Source organism: Chionomys nivalis, chromosome 8 (genome assembly GCF_950005125.1).
Source record: "Chionomys nivalis chromosome 8, mChiNiv1.1, whole genome shotgun sequence".
NCBI lineage: Eukaryota > Metazoa > Chordata > Mammalia > Rodentia > Cricetidae > Chionomys > Chionomys nivalis.
In genome coordinates, this window is record NC_080093.1 from 16,848,072 (window position 1) to 16,875,702 (window position 27,631).

The window sequence follows — 27,631 nt, forward strand, 5'->3', positions numbered from 1 at the left end:
AGGGCATCACAGACCCTGGAACTGGAGTTGTGGACGGCTGTGACTATCATGGGGGTGCTGGGAACTGGACCTGAGTCCTCTGTGAGAATAAGTGTTCTTGACTGTCTAGCCATCTCTCCAACCCTGAGCCACTATGCTTTAAAAAATATAATCCAAGGGCTGGAGAGATGGCTCAGTGGTTAAGAGCATTGCCTGCTCTTCCAAAGGTCCTGAGTTCAATTCCCAGCAACCCCATGGTGGCTCACAACCATCTGTAATGAGGTATGGTGACCTCTTCTGGCCTGCAGGCATAGACACAGATAGAATACTGTATACATAATGAATAAATACATATTTTAAAAATATATAATCCAAGTAATAAAGAAAAGATAACAATATTACTTATTATAATAACTTGGGGAAATAAGATGATGACAAGGGAATAAGTTAAATAATTTATGAAGCATCTATATAATGAAATTAAAACCATATTGATGTTAAAAGGAATGCAGTCCATTTATATTTTTACATAACATGAAAAGACTTTCAATATACTTTTCAATATGCTTAATTGAGTTTGTTTAAAAAACAAAAACAGCTGGGCAGTGGTGGCACACACCTTTAATCCCAGCACTCAGGAGGCAAGGGCAGGTGGATCTCTGGGAGTTCAAAGCCAGCCTGGTCTACAAGAGCTAGTTTCAGAACAGCTAGGGCCACACAGAGACACACTGTCTCAAAAAAACAAACCAAAACAAAACAAAAGTCAAGGTTGGAGATGGCTCTGAATTAGGAGGACTTGCCTTGTAACTCCTGCAGAGGACCTGAGTTCAGATCCCAGCATCACATAAAGCATCACAATCACCGTGATGCCAGCTCCTTCTGGTTCCTCACTCGTGTACACATGGATACCCACACAGGCACACATAATTAAAAATAGTAAAAAGAAAATCTTATAAGTTTTCAAAAGAAATAAAATTGTTGAAGGGAGCTGCGGGCTACGTAGTATGAAGAACGGCAGGGCTGCGTTCCGGCTGCCCCGGATCCCGCATTGGCTAGCTTTATCCGAAATAATTACATGGAAACTGTATTTTTTTTAAACACTGTCTGGCCTATTAGTTCCAGCCTCTTATTGGCTAGCTCTTACATATTGATCTAACCCATTTCTAATATTCTATGTAGCACCACGAGTTGGCTTACCAGGAAAGATCTTAACCTGCGTCTGTCTGGAGTGGGAGAATCATGGCAACTGACTTGGCTTCTTTCTCCCAGCATTCTGTTCTGTTTACTCCACCCACCTAAGGGTTGGCCTATCAAATGGGCCTAGGCAGTTTCTTTATTAATTAACCAATGAAAGCAACAGATTAGAAAGAAATCACTCCCACATCAATAAAATAAAAAAACAAAAACAAAACAAAACAAAAAAACTCATACTGTACTGGGATGAAACTTTCGTTCTCAACATTGTTCTTTTCTTTACTTTAAACTCAGTGGCGAAACTTTGAGAGCTCCTCAACAGAGCCAGGTTACATAGAAGTCTCCTGCACTGCCCCACTGTCCTCCCTCCTTCCAGAGTTTCATATCTGAAATTTCCTACAGTTAAAACAAACAAACAAACAAACAAATTCGCCAACATGACTTCCCAAACACGAACTGAACAACAGTAACACCAGTGGACATGCCAAAGGGAACAGAGGAAAGCCCATGAGACCTCAACCCTAATCAAAGAACCACAGACAGCTAGGGAAAGCAGGCAGCAGGAGAGGTGGTCTTCCCCAGGTCAGCCCTGAAAACATACACACAGGTAACATTATACACACTGAGCAGGTTATTTTTAGGAACATATATGTATATAGATATACAATAACAATTAATGAGAAAAGAGGCCATGAATTTGAAGGAGAGTGGGGAGGAGTATATGGAAGGTTTGGAGCGAGGAAAGGGAAGGGAAAAATGCTGTAATTATATTATCACCTCAAAATTTTTTTAAAAAAATTAAATGAAATAAGATCCTGTAAATACCTTTATATAATTTTATAGGTATTTCCATTATAAAATAAAGAGGAAGTAGAAAAAAATCTGCTTGATTGTTGGCAAGAAACACAACCTAGGGCAGATACATTCAAACGCAGTCCAGATGACTCATGGGCACTAGTGGCAGATACCAATGAAACAGGAAGGCATTAATCACACAACACAGGCTCTTGTAGCAACAGGCAGATGGGGATCAGCCACTGCCCTAGAGGCAGTCATGATTTCATTGAGCCCAGAGTGGACATATGCATTACTGAAAGGCAACCAGAAAAGTAGGAAGAGAAATGAAAGCCGCTTGACACAGCAGAGCCTACCATTCTGAGATTCCACATTCATACTTGTGTGACAGAGACAGTACAGGGCAATGCCAGGAGATGAACTATTTTGCTCCAGACACACATATGGCGGCTAAACCATCACCCATGTTCTTCTGCCCAGCCCTGCTGGCTGGCTCTGCCACTTTGACCTTTATTCTGGGTTTCCTCCCCAGCCTAGGTTGTGGGGCCTCAGGCAGGCCCTAGGTTGTGTGATCTGGCATCTTCACCTTCTGCCCTCACCTTCTGTTCTCTTCCCAGGGTTTCAGAAGTTCACAAACTGCCGGGCGGTGGTGGCGCACGCCTTTAATCCCAGCACTTGGGAGGCAGAGGCAGGCGGATCTCTGTGAGTTTGAGACCAGCCTGGTCTACAAGAGCTAGTTCCAGGACAGGCTCCAAAACCACAGAGAAACCCTGTCTCGAAAAACCAAAAAAAAAAAAAAGTTCACAAACAAAAGGTATTATTACTTACTTCAAAAAGCAAAAATTCTGGAGCTGAGGGGTTGGCTCAGTGATTAAGAGCAATTGCTGCTTTTGCAGAGTATTCCCAGCACCCACATGGTGGCTCACAACCATCTGCAACTCCAGTCCCAGAGGATCTGAAGCCTTCTTCTCAACTCCTTGGGCACCAGGCACACATATAAAACACATATATGCAGGTAGGCAAAACATTCATACAAATAAAATAATAAATCTAAAAAAAGAATAATTCTAGAAATGGGGAGAATGTAGCTTGGTTAGGGAAGTATTTGCTTACCATGAATAAAACCCTAGGTTCAGCCCTAGAACCACACTAAAACAAACAAACAAACAAAAAGGCAAGAAGAAATGTGTCTAGCACTAATCTCAGAACTCGGAAGGTAGAGGCAGAAAGACCTCAAATTCAAGGTCATCCTCAGCTACACAGCGAGTTAGAAACCAGACTGGACCACATAAAGCTCTATCTTGGCTGGACGTAGTGGTCCACGCCTTTAATCTCAGCACGTGGGTAGCAGAGGCAAGTGAATCTCTGTGAGTTTGAGGCTATACAGTGAGATCCTGTCTAAAATAAACAATGTAATGTAAATTATAGGATGACCTATCTTTGTAGAAATTACATATAGATATACAAAGAAAAGGCATCAACACAAAATGAAAAGGCTGGGAGGCAGAATAAACAGTTTTGTTTGGCTTGATGTATGTACTTTTAGGACTTCCTGTAATGATGTAAGGTTATAGCTTTAACATTTAAATTTGACATTTGATTTGTAAAATCAAAATGAAATTTTGTAAACACAGAGCTAGAAGGCCTCCTATGATAACAAATGACTATAAAAATAATCTGCCCCTCACCAGAAAGCCAGAGAGCTACCACTCGCTGAGTCTACAAGAGAGACAAGAACTCCACTGAGCACAGCACAGCGGGACATTACACTGCCCCGCGCACCCAGACCAAAGCGCTCATCAACAGCGAGGGTTTCCAGTATTGCAGTCTGAAGAAACACCAAGTGAGAACATTTAACTGTGTGGAAACACAAACTGCTATTTACCAAGGAAGAATATTCCCTTATTAAGGAATGCCCAATGCTTATGAGACTGGTCACTCTTGGAGGCTTAATTCCAACGTCGACGCTGGCACTGAGCTCACTGAGATGGCACCAAAAGCACAGGCAACAAAACCAAAACCCACAAGTGGGAGCACACCAAACCAAGAAGTTTCTGGAACAACCAGCAGAAGGAAAAGGCAAGCTTCCTAGGGCAGTATTTACAAACTGCATGTCTGACGAGGGATTAGTCCTCAAAACACAGGAGAAACCTTCACGGCTTGAGAGAACAGAACCTACAACCTGATTGTAAAATGGGACCGTGGACTTGATCACCTATTTCTCTAAAGACAAACAAACGGTCAGCTGGTGTATGACAACGTCTTAAGGTCTGCATGAGGGGGCTGCAAGCCAGCACTACGGGATAGACAACTTTACATCTGCTAGGGTGGCTATTACCAGAAAAATAAAGGACAGGTGTTTGCAGAGACGTGGAAGAAAAGAACTCTTGACAGTGGGAATATAAAACGGTACAAAGTTCAATCCCTGGAGCCTACATATTGAAAGGACAGAAGCAACTCCTCTAAGTTGTTCTTTGACCTCTATTCGAGCACACACACACACACACACACACACACACACACACAGTGTTAAAGAAAAAAAAACTTTAAAAGTACATATGGATGACCGGAAAGTTGGCTCTCTGGTTAAGGACTCTGGCTGCTCTTGCACAGGACCCAGTTTGTTTCTCAGTAACCACCTGTAACCTCTAGTTCCAGAGGACCCAATGCCTTCTTCCAGCATCTGTGGGCTCTACACGCATGTGGTACACATACCTACATGGAGGCAAACAGTCATACATATAAAATAAAATTTCTTTTTTTTTTTCTTTTTTTGGTTTTTTCGAGACAGGGTTTCTCTGTGGCTTTGGAGCCTGTCCTGGAACTAGCTCTGTATACCAGGCTGGTCTTGAACTCACAGAGATCCGCCTGCCTCTGCCTCCCGAGTGCTGGGATTAAAGGCGTGCGCCACCACCGCCCGGCTAAAATAAAATTTCAAAACCTGTTTTAAAAAGTGTATACGTAGCTGGGGTGAAGTCCTAGTGGCAGAGCATCTCCCTAGTTAGGTTGTGTTCAGCCCTTGCATCTTTCTTGAGGTGGTGGTGCACACCTTTGATCCCAGTACTTGGGAGGCAGAGGTAGGAAGATCTCTGTGGGTTTGAGGCCAGCCTGGTCTACGAAGAGGGTTCCAGGAACCCAGGGCTATACACAGAGAAACCCTGTATCGAAAAAAATAACAACAAAGATATCAGGCTCAATTTGGGATTCAGGTGGAAAAGATCGAACTGGTTGGAGCCGTGAAAGCATCTAAAGCGACAGAGACTGAGGTTTGTGTAGCAGGGAGAGGAAGAAGAGTCACCCATCATCATGGGACCCAGAGGTTACAGAGAAGGTCGAACTGCTGCCTTGGTCTCCCAGTAGCCCCCAGTATGACTCCCATTTTTCAGGTGACTCTTTGTGCAAATACGGTCTTACCATACCTGTTCCATGACTCAGTCACCGTCACTACCACTCCCAATTGCCACCACACCCTCAATCCAAACTCAGAACCCCTTTGTCATCATCTCACAGAGATACTGATCCAAAGCCACAAATGACAGGAAGATATGGCTGCCTGACGGTGCGGTAACTGGGTATAGGGATGGCTCCATGGTTCTGAGCAAGCAGCCTTCCCCACCTGTGAGCTCTGTGTGCCGTGCCTTCACCCTCCTCCATTCTGGCTGCAGGTGACTCACTTCCCTGAGTCCCTAACGTCCTGAATCTCACCTCTCAGGGAGCAACCTCATGCCCGCTGTGCAGAGGATGTAAAGGGGGGTCTCCTTGTGCTTCTTCACAGGCACGTGAGCAGCGGCAAAGCTCAGCAGAGGTCGCAGGTAGTCGCTGGCATGTTCTGGAGTATCTGCCATTGCAGAGATTCCTGAAGTAAAACCAAACATGTATACATATATGTATACGTATGTGTCTGTGTATTTTAATGTAGATCACATAAGACCCAGAAAACGAATTCTCGTAAGATTCTGTCCAAGGACCTACATTTATGTTTTTGAAAGAAGCTAGTTGGCAGTTAAGTGAGAGATTCCTCCCAGTGCCCAGATTCCCACAAAAACAAGGGAGCTCCCTTCCTCCCCTTTCTCTTCCTACAGTAGGTAAGAGATCAGTAGCAAATGTATTCTAATGAGTACCTGGCTTGATTTTCTTAACCACAGGCTGGCTGTTTCGGTCTCTCATCTGTTTGATGTCCAGTAAGTCATGGGGGTTCCCATTATGTCTTGGCCAGAAGTAAACAAAAATCCGGGAGCCGCTGCTACCACAGTCCACCACAAGTCCGTAATTCAGATTTGGGTCTTCGGTGTTGGTGGCTTCAAGATCTCCTACCCGAGCCAAATACCTAAGATGGAAAAAACAGAAACGAGTGGGTCCATGAAAAGGGCTAGTACTTCCGTTGATCGCTGAGCCTTCCGTGTCCCAAGCTTTCGTGTACTTGAGCTAGACCCATGTATACTTGGTATACTACAAAATAAAGTGAAAAATGTTTCAGTATTTGTTTGCTTGGTTTTTTTTGTTTGTTTGTTTGTTCGTTTGTTTTGAGACAGGGTTTCACTATGTAGCCTTGGCTAGTCTGGAGCTCTTTACATAGACCAGGCTAGTCTTGAACTCACAAAGATCCAGCTGCCTCTGCCTCCTGAGTGCTGGGATTAAAGGCATGAGCTACTAGACCCAGCAAATGTTTAAATAGTAATTCATCTGGATAACAACAATAAATTCACTCTGTATTAACACAACATATTTATACATACATACCTATGCTACGCTTTCAGAAGCAAAAACTAGAAGAGTGGTTTTGTTTCATAATTTTGCAAATGTCTTTTGCACCTTGATCAACATTCTCACGTTTGCTTTGGTATTCAATGTGCTACAGACATAGCTTCAGCTGAATGTGTGATAGTCTAGCCTTTCACACCTGCTGCAAAAGGGATGAGGTTTTCTTTCTTCCTTCTTTTTTTTTTTTTTTTTTTTTTTTTTGAGACAGTGTTTCCCAGTAGCTATGGAGCCAGTCCTGGAACTTGCTCTGTAAAACCAGGCTGACCTCGAACTCACAGAGATCCACCTGTCTCTGCCTCCCGAGTGCTAGGATTAAAGGAGCGCACCACCACCACCCAGCTTCTTTCTTTTAAAATTTACTTTTATTTATTCATGGTAGAACAATGTAGGGACTGAACCTCATACATGCTAGACAAGCATTCTACCACTGAGTAACATCTTCAGAATAAGAAATAGCTTTAACAGACTTTCAGAACGCTGGAGACACTCTGCTTCTATATTATAACTCAAAATAAGTAGAGTTTCTTAGAGGTTTTGCTGCAATTGCAACCGTCTCAGTTAAGGTTTCTACTCCATGATAAACACCATGACCAAAAGCATGTGGGAAGGAAAGGGTTTAATTTCATCTTACACTTCCGGTCACACTCCATCACTGTTGGAAGTCAGAGCAGGAGGAACACAGGCAGGAACCTGCTCTTCTTGGTTCGCGCAGCCTGATTTCTAACCACCCAGGACCACCCGCCTAAGGGTGGCCTCAGCCACAGGTCTGTGCCCACTGCCATCATCAGTAACCAAGATAACGCCCTACAGACTTGCCAACCCACCGATCCGATGGAGGTATTTTCGCTGTTGAGGTATCCTTCTTCCCAGAAAACCTAGCTTGTGTTAAGTTGACAAAAAATTCACTAACAAGCCAGGTGTTATGGTGCACGCCTTTAATCTCAGCACTCAGAGGCAGAGACTGGCGGATCTCTAAAATGGAAGCCAGTTTAGTCTACATAGTGAGCTCCAGGCCAGCCAAAGCTACATCTTGAAACCTTGTCTCAAAAAAACAAAAACAAACTATCAAAACCTAGCCAACACAAAAATCCAACCCCCAAAATTTTATATTCTGCTACATTAAAATCTATTGGCTTATCTTGAACTATAAAAAGATAGCTTTTTGTAATAAGGCAAGATCCTATATCATTATCGGAAAAAATGATTCAATTAATTATGTAAATCTTAATATTGACACATTTCACTGTACAGTTTTTTTTTAAGTCACTCATATCAGCACCAATGTTTCTCATAAAAATCTTTAAGGTCCTGGGAAGTGTGCCAAATTCAGTTGCAAAGCTGAACTAGAAGTTCTAACTCCCAGTTGGAAGCTCAAACTTTATCTATTTAAATATTGACATTTGTTTCCTTTAAAGGTAATAAATAGGCTTATTTTATTCGTTTTTAAAAGGTCCACAGGTCAGAAGTGTCACTTAGTGGTAGACCGCTTGCCTAGCGTGTACAAGGTATAAGGTTTAAACTTTTGCATGCCAATTTTTTATATCTTGAAGATTATATATATATATATATATGTCTGAGATTTTGCAAACACACACACAGTCACGCGTTCATACCATGTGCAGGGCTGGAACACACAGAGTGCAGACGAGGCTGGTGGGTGGTGGGTGGGTACCTTAGAACTGCAGTTACAGTTACAGGCCTTTGTGAGCTGCGTTGGGTAGCGACCAGACCTAGGCTCTTAACCACTGAGCCGTTTCCCCACACTTTTTTTTTTTTGAGTCAAGAGTCTCACTACAGAGTATGTAGCTCTGGATGACCTAGAATGCACTATCTACACCAAATTGATCTTGAATTCACAGAGATCTACACCCCCTGCCTCCTGAGTGCTGAGATTAAAGGCATTGACCATCACACCCAAATACAAGATAGAATCTTTAAAAATAAACAAAATATTTATGAAATACCTAGGTCTGAAAACTACAGTCTTTCTCATGGTAAAAATAGTGTTTCACGGCTTAACTGCCCAAGGAGCCTCCCTCAAGACAGCTTAGGAGCGCGGGAGTGTTGAATGTCTCAACTCATCGCGTAGTAAATAAAATGCCGTCAAGTACATCAGATTTCCCTCACCACAACTGTATCACAAAGCGAAATGCAGTGACAAAAGTACAACTGAGTAACGCTATCTTTATTTGTGCTAAGCCCTCCCCAGTTGTATGCCCTCTGACATCATGGAGGCAATCGTCAACTTGCTGAAAAAGGCAAAGAACACTCTCAGGAGTCAGGAGGTAGAAGCGACTCGAACATCCAGCACTGGAAGAATGGGTAAACATGACCCGGTGTATACATACAGAGAGATACTATTCAGTGTAACAAAGGAAGACCATCTCGTTATATGCTACTATGGGACATTAGGCCAAGAAAAATAAGCTAGCCACAAGAAGATAAATACTCTATTTATTCCACTTGCATGAGGTATGTAAAGGAGTCAAAGTCATAGAAACAAAAGTGAAATAGTTGGGAACCACTGGCTGGCAGGCGGAATAGAGGGGAATTGTTCTTTGATGGGTAGAGAGCTTCAGACTTGCTGGATGACAAGTTCTGGAGACAATGTAACAATGATGCAAATGTGCTGAACACCACTGAACCGGACACTTAAAAGTGGTAAGAACGGTAAACTTCATGTGATTACTACAATGAAAATGGTAGACAATATCTCAATATTATTACAAGCTTTGAATTCACAGCTCTCAAAATGGTCCCAGGGACCCCAAGGACTCACATTTCGATAGCCAATGCTGTAATGCAACCCTTTTTCTCCCAAGCATCCGCCCTCTCGCACCCTCTTTCCTGTTTATTTTTTCTCATCACCTTTGGAATGGTTTTCCAGCCTTTTTTTGTTTGGTTTTGTTTTTTCTTTCTTTTTTTTTTTTTTTTTTTTTTTTGAGCAGGGTCTCGTTTGTCTTGTCCTCCTTCCTAAGTCCCAAGTGTACAGCACTACACTCGGTTAATGCAGTATTAGGGATAAACCTAGGGCTTTGTACATGGCTGACAACTGCCCAGCCTGGTCTCTCGGCAGAAGCCACTGTGTAGCAATGCTGGCCCTACAAAACCCAGTGATTTCAAACGCCTTTATTTTATGTTTTTGACAGGGTCTCGCTAAGCAGTTTCACCTGGAACTCACCCTGTAGACCAGGTTGGTCTCAAACTCACAGATATCTACCTGCCTCTGCCTCCTGAGTGCTGGAATTAAAGATGCGCACCTGGTCCAAGTGCCCTTAGAGACAGGAACCTGGATGCCCTTGATGGAGGAGGGTCATCTTTCTATCTGTTGCTTTCATTGGTTAATTAATAAAGAAACTGTTTGGCTTTTAATAGGACAGAAAATTAGGTAGGCGGGGTAAACAGAACAGAATGCTGGGAGAAAGAAGCCAAGTCAGGCAGTCACCATGATTCTCCCACTCCAGACAGATGCAGGTTAAGATCTTTCCTGGTAAGCCAGCTCGTGGTGCTACACAGAATATTAGAAATGGGTTAGATCAAGATGTAAGAGCTAGCCAATAAGAGATTATAACTAATGGGTCAGGCAGTGTTTAAAAGAATACAGTTTCTGTGTAATTATTCCGGGTAAAGCTAACCGGGTGGCAGGACGCAGCCCCGCCGCTCCACCAACATGCCCTGGAGCTGGAGTTACTGGTGATAGTGCAGGTGCTGGGGGCCACACTCAAGTCCTCTACAACAATACACACTCTTAACCATGGCAGCATCTCTCCAGCCCCCAAGAAAGTGTTTCTTCTCCTGCTCTAAGAGTGCTGCTATACCCTTCGAGTAGCTCGTGTACATTTCAGAATGAACCCTTAATGTTTCTCTCTGTTGCTTACGCAATTTCTCAAGAGCATGCCGACCACTGGCAGCGCGCATCAGTGGTCCTCACATTCCTGGACCTAAGATGCTGTCACTCACTCCTCCTGAGCTCACAGGACTGAGCTGTTGGTTTGCTCCCAATTCTTCCACGTCTTCCATCTGCTATCCTCAAAATCAACCGGCCTTCGACAGTTTCAGTGACTCCGCAACGTGTCCTGTTATCCTTCCTGATTCTCGCTGAAATAAGCAATTTCACGGTTCTAATTCTGGTGCAGCTCAACTTAGCTTTCTCTTCCTTTAGACTTTGTCATGAAAACAACAGCAAAAAGGAAAAGAAAATGTCAGCTGGCTTTAGAGCACAGGGCAGAAAGGAAGGAGCAGATGGCGTTCAACTTCCACTCCCTAGCTGAGTCTTTGATCAGTCAATGCAAGGAGCAGGAAGTCTCCAGCTTTCTTATCTTGTGTGCAGGCAGGCACTAAAGAAGGGCTTTCCCTCTGGGAGGTAGCAGAAGTACCACTTTCTGGACTGCTAACCTTGGATGACCTCACCCTCTTGTTTACGCTTCCCACAGTCTCTTGAGCTTCTTCATTTATGATTTGCAGACCTAGCCTTGGCTGTCATGGTGAATCGCATGCACCGCTGGACCCTTCTCCTTGGCTGATACCACATAGAACAATTTCTAGAAAGATCTCAAAGCCTAAGAGAAAATGTCTAAAAGCTCCGGAATTCCTCAGCCACCTTCCCAAGAGAGAGCCAGGTCTCCACCAGGCAACTCACTTGGCTTCCCTTCGCTCATACAGCACAGATCCTCCATCTCCCTCCACCTCCTCCTCTGCCCACCTCCTTCTCTCTCTAATATGATTGCCCTCCAGTCGCTGCTGAGTCAATGAAAGCTAGCCACAAATACATTCCCTCATGTAGGAATGAAAGACGAGGGCTTTCACTGCCATTATCCTGAACATATAAACAACATTACCGCTAGAAGTGACCAAACTATCACCTGGCTCACTTGATCAACATCAGTTAAACCACTTTCAGAGCTCAAACAGAACTCAGCAATGTGCCAAAAGTCAATAAATGAGGCCTCCATCAGTATGGACCTACCAGCACTTTGTTGAATGTCATCATATTTCATGACAGTACTCATAACTCAAAACCAAACACTCCCCCACTCAGGAGGCAGAGGCAGGTGGATCTCTGTGAGTTCGAGACCAGCCTGGTCTACAGAGCTAGTTCCAGGACAGGCTCCAAAGCCACAGAGAAACCCTGTCTCGAAAAAACAAAACAAAACAACAACAACAACAAAAAACCAAACACAAGGGCATTACACTAGCCATCCGTGAAAGACAGCAATCCATGCCCAGAAAACCAGTTTGGAAGGCTACTGCTCACCTCCTAACAAGATTAACCAAACAAGAACATTTATAACTTAAAATCCTGCTTTCAAACGGAATAACTGGCATTAAGATAAAGAAAATGAATGCATGGTAGGGGATGTATGCGTTTCGCCAGAAAAGGGTTCTTTCAAACTCTTATAAAAGGAAACATAGCTCTAAATTTATAACCTAAAGTGTTATAAATTTTTATTTTAATGTAATGTCTCTTTTTGACCTCCAGAAACAATATGGGTATGTGCTCACAATAAAAACGAAAATACAGCCAGGCTGTGGTGGCACACACCTTTAATCCCAGCACTCAGGAGGCAGAGGCAGGGGGATCTCTGTAAGTTCGAGGCCAACCTGGTCTACAGAGTGAGTTCTAGGACAGCAAGGGCTGTTACACAGAGAGATCTTGTCTCGAAAAACAAAACAAAAATGAAAACAAAAACAAGAGAAGAAGAAGACGACGACGAAAATACAGCTGCTTGGTTTTGAAACTGCCTACAGAAAACTCTCAAAGGAGCTTCTAATGTTTTCAGTCCATTACCTCAGAAATGGTCTGTCACTAAGAGCTGAATAAAATGCAAGTTCAAGGTCTCTAACAGAAAACAGCTGAAGCATTATGAAAACATCACTTCCAAACGTTTTGAAACACAAAGATGCAAAAAGATCACCATGAGCGTGTGCCGCTTTACTGAGAGCACGGAGTGACTGCAGTGTTCCTTGGCACACGTTCTCCTGAGCAAAGGTCTGCACATTCCTGTGAGGACACCTGTGGTCTGTTCCAGCAGCACTGCACCCTCTGAGGGGGCATGAGCATGCAGAGCACGGATTCAATTCCAGCACGTGACTTAGGAACAACAAGCAAGAAAACTGTATATTATAGCTGTACGTAATAAAGAAAGTCACAAGTGCAAGGACTTGCCTGAGATCTTTCAGAACTGTTGACAAAGCCTTCCCCATGGTTCCTAGTTACAGGATTTGTCATCCTATTGGCAGCTAATGGTCCCTGGTACTCAAGCAGCAGAGGCTGCTACAGAAAAAAAAAAAGAAAAAGAAAAGAAAAGAGAGAGAAAAAGAAACAAAGAAAAAGCAGAACTTTTAGTGGAGACAATGTTGCCTGTCATCTTCAGACTATACTTCCTGGGCAGAGAAGGGAATTAATAGATAGAAAAATCAACATTATTTCAAATAATAAATATCCTAGAGCTAATATTTGCTTAAATCAATCAATGTTTCGGGTAGTCTAGACACTTTATTTCTTTATTTGTTGCTAGTTTTGTTTTTCCAAGACAGGATCTCAGCCCCTCTCCCTCTCAAGGGCTGGGATTACAGGCATGCACCACTCCAGCTGGCTAGATGCTTTGTTCCTAATTCAAATGACAAGATAAAAAATTATTTTCACTCCCACTTTATGCATTAAAATCAGAATTCTAGAATAATAAGAGGCCTCCTCTTGATTACCTGCAAGCAAATGATTAGGGCTAATTAACCCTGAAGCCACAATACCGCCCTAAGGAACTATAGCATCCTCATGGCTCTCACCGAGCCTGCATACTGGAAGCCTCTGCACTTCAGAGACCTGTCACAGGTCCCTAAGTGATTTAAAGATAAAAGACTACAAGCAATTACTCAAGATCATCATTGACTAAATTATCAGGCTGTATAAGAAAAGTTTTAACAAAACACATAGAGCTGTTTACTATGACAGACAATGTAGAAATTTTGATTTTTTCAGTGTATTTTTTCCCCAGTATTTTTGAGACAGGATCTTACTAGGTGACCTAGTCTACCTTACCTCCCTAGACTTGGATTACAGGCATGCAACACAACACCTGGTTTCTGTCTGTCTTTAAGAAATTCCCCCAACGCCTCGCTGTCGCATGCCAGTTATCAATACATTTAGGGCACCTGCACGCATTGACAACCTGGACTCCCAGAAGCCATCATTCTAATTTGCTGTAATCTTTGGTTTGGCGAGGCAAACGGGAACCACGCGGGAAAAGGCAAGGCACTGGTGGCTCCCGACTGTAACAGCAGGGCATGAGGGTCTGAGTTGGAAGAGCATTAAGGTTAACATTTAAGGCTTCCCTGGGGGATCCTTTCAGGTTAACCTGGGCCTACAGGGTGAGAAGGAACGAAAACAAAAACAATGGGGGGGGGGGGGCAGGAGGAGGAAGAAAAAGCAAAGCAAGCTGCATATGAGAGCCTATCAGTAAGGTACACGCTCTTTTAGGACATGAACTTAGTGATAGCGCAGTTGGTCAGTTACTCATGGGTCTCTCTGGATTCATTTATGATTAACTTTGTTCCTGATTCTTAACTGTAGGGAGCTCCTGATCTTAAATGACTATCTCAATGACTCCCTCAGGTCCGCTCTCTAATGGGGTTATGAACTCTGTGTTCAGAAGCCACGTTTTATTCATCTTTGTACCCAGTGTCAAATACGATACGACGAACACGCGGTGTCGGGGAGGCTGCCACCAATGGAATTTATAGCAGACAGCTGTTAGTGGCAATGTGTACACAGCCATAAATAACAATAGGCTCTGGTACAGTCTGGGGGTTGTAAATTGGCATGGAAATTTAAAGCAGGTTCTTGTTGGTGCACAGCACAAATTAGTTATATATGGGGACGGTAGTTTTTTTGGTTTTTTTTTTTTTGTTTTGTTTTGGTTTTGGTTTTTTTTTCATCTTCAGTTGTCTCTGATGCAGCTTATATGAAGATAATTGTTGTTCTGTTAACTGAATACCACTCTGTAATTGCAAAAAAAATTGCAGCTGTTTTGTTGACATTCTGAATGCTTCTAAGTAAATACAATTTTTTTTTATTAAAAAAAAAATAACAATAGGCTCTCGGGTTCAAGGCTGCTTGGCCAAAGCATTTCAAGGTGTGAGGACTTTGGTAATGGCCTTACAGCGAACAATCTGTGTGCTCCACAGTCCCAAAGAGCTCTTCTTTCAATTAAATTAAGCTAACAAGTAGTTAGTTATTAGATCTGATTACTTAGCATATGGTAGTTAACAAGAATTGCTGTTGGGGGCTGGAGAGATGGCTTAGTGGTTAAGAGCACTGACTGCTCTTCCTAAGGGCCTGGGTTCAATTCCCAGCACCCACATGGCAGCTCACAAGTGTCTATAACTCCAAGATCTGACACCCTCACACAGGCAGACATTTATGCAGACAAAACACCAAATGCACTTATTAAAAAACAAAAACAAACAAACAACGTACTGTGGTCACTTTACCTCCCACAGACCACTCTGTCGTCTCCATCTGTGTGGCTGCCGCCCAACTTCAGGCTACTCTCATCTTGGCTCAAGTATTATAGTAAGTCTCTCTGCTCCCTCATTTCCTTCCAGTTCATTCCCTACAATGCCACCAAAGTGAGCTTTTGTTGTTGTTAGTTTTTGAGACAGGGTTTCTCTGTGTAGCCCTGGCTGTCCTGAAACTCACCCTGTATATCAGACTGGCCTCAAACTCAGGGATCCACCTGCCTCTGCGTCCTGAGGATTAAAGGTGTGCACACGACCATCACCCACCTACCCCCACCACTGCTGAACTTTCTAAAGAACAAATTCTAACACACAGCTCTTCAAAACCTGCTAAGCCTTTTCTCTACCCTCAGGAAGAAATCTAAATACTTCCCTCCACACCCCCACTCCTATCCCACCCCTGATCTCCCAACTTAACACTCCCGGTCCTAATCTACCTCTACTAACTCTTAATACTTTGCCCTGGCCGGGTTAGCTGCTCCATAGTCAGGTCACGCTGTCTTTCCAGTGGGAAACTGTGCTAAGGTCTGTCAAGAAAATCCCATTTGGCAGCAAAGAAATTCAATTTATGGATCTGGATTTTAAACTTATGATTTTAACTAACAAGTTTCTTAAGATCACTTGCTGACTACTATCGTCCCCCAAACAGTATGTCGTGTCCTGGAAAGGAAGACCCCAAACTACAAATAAACAGTTCTAACAGAGGGAAGGTTGACCATACAAGCAGCTTGAGAAAAGGCACCAAACAGTCTATGTCCCAGCAATACCCACGTATGGTGGCTCTCAACACATTTTTAGCTGATTAATGACAAAATTAAACATGAAATGAGAAATTCTGGAGACAGAACCAGTGAAAAGGAAGACTAGGCATCTATCACAATTCTGACCACAGAAGCTTCAAGGAAAATATTGGTAGAGGATTCTGACAAGTTTCCCCTCCATCCTTATGAGAGGGCCATGCAGAGCCTATTTCTCTCTTAATGAGAATGCCTGTGGCCCTGTGTGCTACTGGCTGTTATTTTGCAACCATTAAATAAGCTAACCCCGTAAACAGCAATTTCCATCCTGATGGCTAATATGGTGCCCATGGTCTCTGTCTCTGGATATCAAGTTACAGGAGCCAGTAAGTTTTGGTTTTTTTTTTTTTTTTTTTTTTTTTTTTTTTTGTAATTACTATTATTTAAGTCAGTCTGAGTTATTACTTGGAGCCAAAGTCTCCTGACACATATCTGAGAAGCAAGTCTGAAAAAAAGAAGAAAACCATGTTGAAAATGATGAATACAGCTATGTGGCAGTGGCACACAACCTTTAATCCCAGCACTTAGGAAGCAGAGGCAGGCAGATCTCTGTGAGTTTGAGGCCAGCCTGGTCTACAGAGTAAGTTCCAGGACAGTCAAGGCCATTACACAGAAAAACCCTGTCATGAAAAAAATAAAAAATAAAAAAAAGAAGAAAAGAAAGAAAATGATGAATACAATACGACATCATTTAATTCTGTAGCCCCAGCAGAAATTAATCTAAAAAATACAGCAATGAGAGTTTTCTTTAAAAGACTACAGGCCATCTTGTGCAGTTGATAAGGCATTGAGAGCACAGCAAATAACTTAGCAGAATTTTCTATGAGAAAAGGATATTCTGCATTCACTGAATAAAATCAGCAGTAGATGAAACATTGTGGAAGACAATATTAATGAATCACATATAGTGGTGCACACCTTTAATCCCAGCACATGGGAAGCAGAAGCAGACAGATCTCTGCTTTGAGGCCAGCCTGATCTACATAGAGAATTCAAGGCTGGCCAGGACTACATAGTGAGGCCCTATCCAAAAATAAATAAAATACTCAGAATAAAACACACAGAAAGAAAACATAGATCATCAGTTGGTTTGGGGAAAGGATCCTGGGCTCAATACACATGTAACCAGAGTCCTCAAATGATAAAGGGAAAACAGAAAAATATATGAAGAAATGCTGGTCAAAGTTTTTCTAAATTTGTTTTTTAAAGTCTAAGTTTAGGGTTGGAGAGATGGCTCAGAGATTAAAAGCACTGGCTGTTCATCTATTGGACACGAGTTCAATTCCCAGCAACCACATGGTGACTCATAACTACCTATAACGAGATCTGGTGCCCTCTTATAGCATGCAGGCAGAACACTGTATACATAATAAATAAACATTTTTTTAAAAAGTCTAACTTTATAGATCTGAAAACATAAGGGCCGTGTTGTATTCGGCTTTGCAGCTCGGTACTGTGCGGAGCCGGCGCACGGCGAATGACAGCTCCTAAACAAGAGGTGCCTGATCACGTAGCGACATCTCACAAATACCCCAACCAACTGCTTAAAAATCACCTAGGAGGGAAGCACACACATGTACAGAGAGAACAAAGACACACGTGTCAGCTGACTTCTCAGAAAGAATGCAAGCCAAGAAGAAAAATGAGCAACCAGAGCTCCTTAACAGTGGATTTCTTCTTTCCAAAATGAGAGCAAAGTAAGTCCATTATAGGTTACATAAAAATTGAAATGCCAGACAATGGGGGCACACACCTCTAATCTCAGCCCCTGGGAGGCAGAGACAGGCAGATATCGGAGTTTGAGACCAGCTTGGTCTACAGAATGAATTCCAGGACAGCCTGGGCTACATAGAGAAACCATGTCTAGGGGGAAAAAAATTGAAAGAATCCACTCCCTGTAAACTCACCTTACTAGAAATGGAGAAGAAGAGTTTTTTAAAAAATTATTTTAGGGGCTGGAGAGATGGCTCAGTGGTTAAGAGCACTGACTGCTCTTCCAGAGGTCCTGAGTTCAATTCCCAGCAACCACATGGTGGCTCACAGCCATCTATAATGAGACCTGGCGCCCCCTTCTGGCTTGCGGGCACACATGGAAAGAATGCTGTACACATAATAAATAAATAAATATTTTTTAAAAAAAAAGAAGAAAGAAAAAAATTATTTTAACTTATTAGTGGACTCTAGCCATAAACAAAGGACATGGAGCCTATAGTTCGCAATCCTAGAGAAGCTAAATAACAAGGTGAACCCAAAGAAAAACATATATAGATCCTCCTGGAAATTGGAAGCAGACAAGATGGCCAGGCAAAGGTTGGGAGCATGGGGGTGGGGGTGGGAGTAAGGTGGGGGAAGGAGAGAGGGGAAAAGAGAAGGGAGAAGGGGAGGACTGGGGAGAGCTTGGGGGAGTGGGAAGGTTGAGATGGAGGAAGGGCAGATATGGGAGCAGGGAAGAAGATATCTTAATTAAGGGAGCCATTTTAGGGTTGGCAAGAGGCTTGGCTCTAGAGAGGTTCCCAGGTGTCCAGGGAATGTCTCCAGCTAGGTCCTTGGACAGTAGAGGAGAGGGTGCCTGAACTGGCCTTGTCCCGTAGTCAGGCTGATGACTATCTTGAATAACATCATAGAACCTTCGTCCGGTACCAGATGGAGATAGAGACAGAGGCCCACATCGGAGCACTGGACTGAGTTCCCAAGGTTCAGTTGAAGAGCAGAAGGAGGGAGCATATGAGTAAGGAAGTCTGGACCACAAGGGGTTGGTCCACCCACTGAGACAGTGTGCCTGTTCTAATGGGAGCTCACCAAATCCAGCTGGACTGGGACTGAACGAGAATGTGATCAAACCAGACTCTCTGAATGTGGCTGACAATGGGAGCTGACTGAGAAGCCAATGATAATGGCACTGGGATTTGTCTCTACTGCATGTACTGGCTTTTAGGGATCCTAGTCTATTTGGATGCTCACCTTCCTAGACCTGGATGGAGGCGGGAGGGCCTTGGACTTTTCACAGGGCAGGGTGCCTTGCCCTCTCTTAGGACTGGAGGGAGAGGAAAGAGGGGGTGTGGGGGAGCAGGAGGGAAATGGGAGGAGGGGAGGAAGTGAAATTTTTGAATGGTATTATTTATAAAGCAATAAAAATTAAAAAATTATTTTAGACAACAAGAAATATAGTGCTAGAAGCACTGGTGAAAAATGGAAAATGGGTAAGTGCCGGGCGGTGGTGGCGCACGCCTTTAATCCCAGCACTCGGGAGGCAGAGGCAGGCGGATCTCTGTGAGTTCGAGACCAGCCTGGTCTACAAGAGCTAGTTCCAGGACAGGCTCCAAAACCACAGAGAAACCCTGTCTCGAAAAACCAAAAAAAAAAAAAAAAATAAAATAAAATAAAATAAAATAAATAAATAAAAGGAAGACACAGACAATGGATTAAAAAGCAAGGCTAAACTATCTACAAAAAGTCCACCTTAAACATAATAGAGATATGGGGACTATAGAGCAGTCTCAGCCATTAAGAGGCCCATGTTTGGTTCCCAGCACCCACACGGTGGCTCACAACCATCCACAACTCCAGTTACAGGGGATCAAACACCCTCTGGCCCCTTCAGGGATGAGGTACACATAAAATCACACATTACACACACACACACACATACACACAAACCAATAATTTTTTTTTCCCGAGACAGGGTTTCTCTGTGTAGCCCTGGCTTTCCTGCAACTCTCTCTGTAGACCAAGCTGACGTTAAACTCAGAGATCCACCTGCCTCTGCCTCCCAAGTGCTGGTATTAAAGGCCACCACTCCTGGCCAATAATAAATATTTTTAAAGACAAACTTAAAAGTATATAGAAAAGTATCCCATTAACATGATTCAGAAGAAAGCTGAAGTCGCTATATTAATATCACACAAGTAAACTTCAGAACAAAGAATAAAATCAAGGCTAGAGACTCATTTAACAGAGACAGAGAAGTTAATTCATAGAATCATCAGAAGCATACAGCAATCCTAAATATGTATGTACTCACTGAGCGTCAATCCACCCAGACAAGAAAACAGAAAGCCGTCTTTCACGGCTAAAATACAGCATCAGCATTCTTGAGCTAAAACTGAACACAGCCCAAAAATGGACTTAAGGCCTTCCTATGTAATACACGGCATGCACTTTTACTAATAAAAGTGTCATATCTCTCAGGAGTCCAAGGTATGCATTAAAGAGTTTATCAAAAAGAAAAAAAAGACAGCCAAGTCTGGTGACACAGACTGCTATCCCACCAGTCAAGAGGCTGAAGCTGCACATGACTGTAAGTTCCAAGATCAGCTCACTGGGTGAGTACCAGGTCATTCGGGGCCTGGGGATGTCAGTGAGAACCCTGTCTCGACAATCAAAATGAAAAAGGAGGGTGAGGTCATTACTTGGTGGGAGACTGCTTACCACATGTCCAAGACCCCAGTACGGCCCCCAGCCCAGAAGGAAGTTGATAACCTCAACAGCAGGCTAGTCAAAGTGATGTAAAGCTGACTCACCTCTCGTACTGCCTATCTCGTGCTGACGAAGTGCCCCGATGTCCCAAGTCCATGATTAAGAGAAGTAAAAGGAGACAGGGTATAAAGAAGAGCCCCAGGAGTGCCACCCGCTGACGGAGAAATGGGCTCACTGTGGGCACAGTGAAGTACCAGGAGGCTGGGCAGAGGTAGGAAAAACTGATCCTGGAATGAGACAAACATCTGTTAAGCCTTAAATCTCTCCATAAGTGACGCTTTAAAACTAGATGAAAGCCCTCAAGACAAAAATGCATGACAAGAGAAGGCTGTTCTTTTCATTCTCATACGAGAGAAAAGCACCTGTATGGCTCATAGTATTTCTGTTATTCAGTTCAGAAAGACCTGACCTGCTGTTTCCATGCCTGCTAACAATGCTGTCAAGAAGCTAGACAGTTAGAAAAGTTATTTAACTGATTTTTTTTAAATGCTTTAACAAATTATACACACAGAGGGACTTTAAACAAAACTCAGCTTTAACAGATATGTACATAGTAAAAACTGAATCTGGCTCTGACTCCACCATCCTTCAGAGGCAACCATTGCTACTCCCATGACCCCAGACTGTGGACGGGAAATTAATGCACCGGCCATTCAAAAGAATACCACATTGCCGTCTTTGCATACACCTGACCAGAATGCAAAGTTCAGGTGAAGCCTCGGACAAACCTCACTTTGTAACTGCCTCCCACCCACTCAACCCGCTTACCACCCTCCACTGAGCCCTTTGCCAGAGATAACGGGTGGAAACCTTACCTAGCCATGGGTTCCCTTCAGTAGTCTCGACGTCTGTCACCTCCTTTTCCTTTTGCCCTGAGAGGGTGGCTTCCTTGTCCCCGGCATCTCCTAAGGCTGAAGCCTGGAAAGGGTTGGCTGGCTTTTAGACTGACGTCCAGAAGTGCCCAAAGATCTAGATCCCCGCAACGACAGCACACTTCCCTCCCACTGTACTGAAACCACCCACCACTCCCTGTCGGGTCTCTCCTCAACCCCCACCCCTACCCCCGCGGGCCAAGAGGACCCTAAGCGCATCCCAGACGCAAGGCTTTCAGCGGGCAGGCTCCGTGCTCGCGGAGCACGCCAGCCACCCCAGGTGGTAAGGATGGGGGACCCCGCTTCCTTTTCCCGTCACTCTTCTCCCCGCAGCTCTCCCGCGATACCACTCACGGGATCCCGAGGCCCGCTTGTCCCTCTTCACAGCCCAGCCTGGTCCTCAGCGGTTACCCGTGGCTCCCAGAGCGGCCGGAAGGAGGCCTGGCCGCCAGCGGCGCCACGTCCCCAAGGAAACCGCACCGAGCCAATGACTGCTGGAGACCCAGAGAGGCCCGCCCTGTGCACAGCCGAAGCTGCAGACGAACCCGCCGCGTTCACAAATTGAGAGTTTGTTCACAGCCGGGCCAATGCTCAAGGGCGCCCGGCCCCGAAAGCCCGCCTCCGGTTTAGAGCCGCTGCCAATCGAAAAGGCGTCGCGACCAAGCTCCGCCTGGAGAGTGAGAGGTGGCCGGCGTAGGTAAGAGGCCACTGACTGTTGTGTTGCCAGCTCCCTGTGGGTGGCCTCTTCTGCTGCTGCTCCCACTGTTGGATCTTTCCTGTGGGTGAGTCTCGGGGTTTTCACCACAGCAGTGCACCCCTTGCCCACAACGTTTCTTCCCACAATGGCAGTTCCTCCATCCCGTTCCTTTTGCCCACAAATTGATGTCCCAGGCTCATTGTCACCTCTCGTGATAGAAACATTGTGGGGAAAAATTGAAGACCGATGTTTGCATCGAAGCGCTTCCGTCCTTCCTTCAACGTCGATCGATGGTCTACTGTGTGAGGATCATGAACATTTGTGTCACTGCCCTGAAAATTATGGTGATACACACAAAAGCATCGGTCGTTTGTTGCTTTTATTCTTGCTGACACCATCCCTGAGTCTCATTTGCATGAAGAACCCCCTGGAATGGCAGAAGTCCAAGGTTTTCTCAACCTGTCCACGGTACACCGGCGGCATCTCCTCGCCTCTTGGTTAAGCTCCTCACGTACCCTTGCGGGTTTGGACCGGATAGTTTTTGTTCATTCTAGTTCTTCTTCCACCTGCTTTGCCTAATCAGCCCCTGCTGATTTACCTTTTTGGCTTAAGGATCGTCTTCCTCCCCAAATCTTACTTGACCCACATATCTGTTTATAAACACCTCTGTTCCAGGTACCCCTTGAATTACAATCATGTTCCTGTCTGCTCCACTAGCCAGAATACCCTTGAGGGCAGGACTCTGCTTTTACACATTCCCAAAGCCAGGCCACCCTCTCACACATTAAACACGGCTGTCTTAGGGTATACTTGAACACTGGGACAGGGACGAAGACCAAGATGAGATCAGTAGCGGCTGGTTCATTCAAAGCTGTCTGCAACGAGTGACAGTGACTGTCACTGCATTTGGCAGAAAACCGATGCTGTCAGGGGGAATGAATGAAACGGCTTAATAATGAAAGGAACACGGGTTCACACATCTATGACTTCAGGGTGTTATTAATAGCAGAGAGAGGCTGAAGGCTGGGTGACTGGGTCAGAGTAGCATGTTCAACTTGGGCCTGAGTTGAAGAGGAAAGGAGCAAATAAAAAAGAAGCTAGTTTGGGGGCTGGAGAGATAGCTTAGTGGTTAAGAGCACTAATACTCATTCCAGAGGACCTAAGGTTCAATTCCCAGCACCCACATGGCAGCTTACAGCTGTCTGTAACTGCAGTTCCAGGGGATCCAACACCCTCACACAGACATACATGCAGGCAAACACGAATGCACATAAAATTAAAAACAAATTATTTAAGCCAGGCAGTAGTGACTCATACTTTTAATCCTAGCACTTGGGAGGCAAAGGAGTTCGAGGCCAGTCTGGTCTACAAAGTGAGTTCCAGGACAGCCAGGACTGTTACACGGAGAAACCCTGTCTTGAAAAAACATAAAAGGAAGCTAGTGGAGGTGGTGGCCCACACCTTTAATCCTACCACTCGGGAGCCAGAAGCAGGCAGATGCCTGTTAGTTTGAGGCCAGCCTAGTCTGCACAGTGAGTTCCAGGAGAGGAAGGACTAAGTAGAAAGACCCTGTCAAAAGAGGAGGAAAAGAGGGGACAGGAGGAAAAGAATTGATGAGGCCCTGCTTGGTCTGGCTGCTTGCTGCAAGGGCTGCTCATCTATGATCTTTGTCTCGTTTGTCTTTCCCTTCCGCTGCTCTGTCTATCAGGTTGCCATCCTTGTCCTTTTGCCTTGAACTCTCATCTCTCAACTTTCTTCTCTCTTAAACCACACACAGCTTTAGTGTTATACTTAACCTGGGATGCTAAGTGTGGGGGCTGGGAATGGAGGTCAGCCGGTAGTGTTTTCTTGGCACAGACCATGAAACCCTGTGTTTGACCCTCAGCATCAGACTAAAACAAAAATAAAATAAAATAAAAAACCTGCATAGCAGTGCATGTCTGTAATCCCTACAGTCAGAGGGAGAGGTGGAGGATCAGAAGTTCAAAGTCATTGTCTTAGGCAGCAGGAGGAGACTGTGTGCCACACTAGGGCAGGCTTGAGCTTCTGAGACCTCAAAGCCTGCGCCCAATGACTCACTTCCTCCAGCAAGGCCACACCTACTCCAGCAAGGCCACACCTCCCAATAGTGCCGGTCTCTATGGGCCTACGGAGCCATTTTCATTCCAACTATCACAGTCATGCTCTGATACATTACACATTTGAGGCTAGCCTGAGCTACGTGAGACCCTAGTCTCGAAAAAGCAGAGGTGGGACAGGGCTTGATGGCTCAGTCCTTAAACCCCAGCACTACAGTAGGAAGCTGGAGGGGAAAGATTGCTGTGAGGCAGTCTGGACTACTCGGTGAGACCTTACCCTAAACACACACACACACACACACTCATACAAACACAGGCACACACTTGTGCACACACACATTCATGCAAACACATGCACATTGCATAAAGTTTGTATTAATCACAAAATTATATAAATATCCGATAATTTATTATTCCTGAAAACTGTTCAGTGCCTGAAGAAAGGAAGACATAGAAATAATTCAAAGGTTGTTTTGAAATACTTTTTTTTTAAAGTTCTTGAAATTTTATTCTTTGAGTTCTAAGTCTAAAATATGTACATTTCAAACTCCAGTACTCTGCTATATAGGTGTTTTAGAAGAGAAACATTATCTGATTATCTTACCTTTTTGTAGTAGGAGACTGCCTGTTCATTTCCCAGCTGTCCAGACCCAAATAATTACATAGAAACTATATTAATTACAACACTGTTTGGCCTATTAGCTCAGGCTTCTTATTAAGTGACTCTTTCATCTTAAATTAACCCATTTCTACTAATCTGTGTATCGTCACGAGGCTGTGGCTTACTGGGTAAGGTTCCAGCGTGTTCTTCTCCTTTGGCACCTACATGACATCTCTCTGACTTCACCTTCTTTCCTCTTCTATCTCTGCTGGGAATTCCCGCCTACTTCTATTCTGCCCTGCCATAAGCCAAAACAGCTTTATTCATTAATCAATAAAAGCAACACATATACAGAAAGACCTCCCACATCACTACCTTAAAGAGTATCTAATTCATAGGGTTTATAAGCTACATCACCTTTACAATCCAGGGGGCATTGAACCATCCTCTAAAGTCAGAGTGTACAACTACTGCCATAAAACAGAAAACTGTGCTTTAATCTCGAGTTTCTCATGACACTTTCCTTGACAGCTGGTTTGGGCAGTACTTCCTCTAATAGATCCACCTGCCCCGGGCGTGCATTCAGCATGATTCTCTTCAAAGCCCTGCCATGCTTATCTGATTAGCAGTTTACAAGGTTGAGTTCTGAGGTTTTCAGTAAGCAGGCCAAATCAGAAAAGGTTAAAATCATTTCTCTGCCTCATTTGCTGTAGCCCAATGACACATAGAAAGCCACATTTCAAAACAGGCTTTTAACTGCTCCTTAAAGGCTTGTCTACACTTACATTAAAGAGTTTATCAAGACACCTCTCTCAGTTTGGCACCTTCCTTTCCCTGAAGATTTTGTGCACTTGCTCATCCCTCGCCCTGCCCACATGCTGGCCTCTCAGCCTGTATTAAAATATGTCCTTAGTAGGACCCTCCTTAGCCACCTTATTTAAAATGGTAGCTCTTCCCACTCACACCCAATTGTCCATCTTTCCTATATCATTGTTTTACTGAAAAGTATTTTACTCATCCAGCAGTTATTTTGTTTTTCAGTACTTGATTTTGAATCTAGGGCTGCTCTCATGCTTGGCAGACATTCCACTGAGCAGCATCCCCAATCTTACTTACTGGTTTACTGTCTGTCTCCCTACAGCTAGAGTAACAATTCCATCAAAGTGAAAATGTGACTTTGAAAATGAAACAGAAAGCTCATTATGTACATATATAAGTATCTCAAAGAAATATTGTTAAATAAAAATACTGACAAAACTGGACATGGTGATGCGTAGTGCTATTGTCTCATCAGGACCACCAGTCTGTAAATAACAACATAGAGATGTTATTAATTATGAAAGCTAGGCCTTTAGCTTACACTCATCTCAACTAGCTCTCATAACTTAACCAATTAGTATTACTCTATGTCCTACCACATGGCGTTGCCTCTCTTCCATCTTGCATCTCGTGTTTCCTTTCTGTCTGGCTGGTGACTCTGGCCTTTCTTCTTCCCAGAGTTCTCTCTGTGTCTGGAAGTCCCATCTATACTTCCTGCCTAGCTATTGACCATTCAGCTTCTTATCACACCAACCAGAGCAACACATCTTCACACAGTGCACAGATACCCACAACGGTGATGTGCATCTGGAATCCTAGCCCTTGTGGAACTAAGACAGGAGAATGGGAGACTTGATGTCAACCCAGTTAAATAGCAAGACCTTGTCCCCAAAACTGAGAACAAACCAAATACTGATAACTGACAACAATAATAAATAAAATTTAAAAACCCTGGCTCTATCAGTCACCTGAACCTAGTCAAGGTTTTTCAGAGGACCTGTATCAGTCACATAACCTGAACCTAGTCAAGGTTCTTCAGAGGAACAAAACTGATACATATAGATACAGAACCAATACATATAGATACAGAACCGATACACATAGAAACAGAACTGATACATATAGATACAGAACTGGTACATATAGATACACAACCGATACATACAGATACAAAACTGATACATATAAATCCCATTGAGTCACATCTACATATATGAAAGGGATTTATTAGACAGGCTTACAGACTGTAGTCCAGCTAGTCCAACAATAGTTTTCTATCAATGGATAGTCCAAGAATCCAGTAGTTGTTAAGTCCATGGGGCTCAAAGTCACAGTATATGCTGGAATCCTGAAGAAGTTGACTATAATGCCAGTTAAAGAATGAACTTGCCAGCAAGTATGCAAGAAGAGAGAGTGTCCACTTTCCATGTTTCTTAGATAGTCTGCCAGCAGAAGGTGCAGCCCAGATTAAAGGTGGATCTTTCTAATAGATTTTCTGTAGCTCGATAATAGATTTCCCCAATAATGCAGTAAACTAGATCAAGCCAAATTGAAAAAGTAAAAGAACAGGTTTATTTGAGCAAAGCAACTGTGAGGTGAGTTCCAGTCCCAGAGATCTAGGCAGGAGAAGTCACGAACCTAAACTAAAGCAGAGAGGTTATATAGCCTGTAGGCGAGGGGTGATGACATGTCTGCCACAAGCTGGGTGTGTGCCAAGTGTAGTCAAAAGCTGAACGCTTCAGGTGGGGTCCTGAGCTGCTGGCAATTTCAGAAGAGGAGCTGCCATAGCTGCCAAGAATGTGGAACTTGGATTTTTGTTACCTTTTCGTTGCTAGAGATTCTCTGAGAGGGCAGGATTTAGACAGAGAGAGAGAGAGAGAGAGAGAGAGATATGGGGCTTCTCAGACTGTGCAGGAGTGAGCTAGAGGTTCCAACCAAATACTTCCCACCTCAAAAGATCTGGATTAAAGGTGGTTCTTCCCACTTCAAATGACTTAATAAAACAATCTCTTATAGGTATATGCAGCCACTTGGATTTCAGTAAT

At 43.8% G+C, this 27,631-nt stretch overlaps 1 protein-coding gene across 2 annotated transcripts in view; it reads right to left on the reverse strand.

Moving 5' to 3' along the window:
* Entpd7 (ectonucleoside triphosphate diphosphohydrolase 7) overlaps positions 1-21,869 on the reverse strand; it is a 47,023-nt gene extending 25,154 nt beyond the window's left edge. Inside the window, exons 1-5 of one of the 2 annotated variants that reach the window (XM_057777481.1) lie at positions 21,746-21,869; positions 21,335-21,437; positions 20,564-20,746; positions 6,090-6,295; positions 5,674-5,824 (exon numbers count right to left, since the gene is read on the reverse strand). In XM_057777481.1, the coding sequence (XP_057633464.1) occupies positions 5,674-5,824; positions 6,090-6,295; positions 20,564-20,746; positions 21,335-21,342 (548 nt within the window). In that variant the 5' untranslated portion in view covers positions 21,343-21,437; positions 21,746-21,869. Of the gene's footprint in view, positions 1-5,673; positions 5,825-6,089; positions 6,296-20,563; positions 20,747-21,334; positions 21,438-21,738 lie in introns of both variants that reach the window. The other variant, XM_057777482.1, reaches the window with a different exon arrangement.
* Between the last annotated feature and the right edge of the window lie 5,762 nt (positions 21,870-27,631).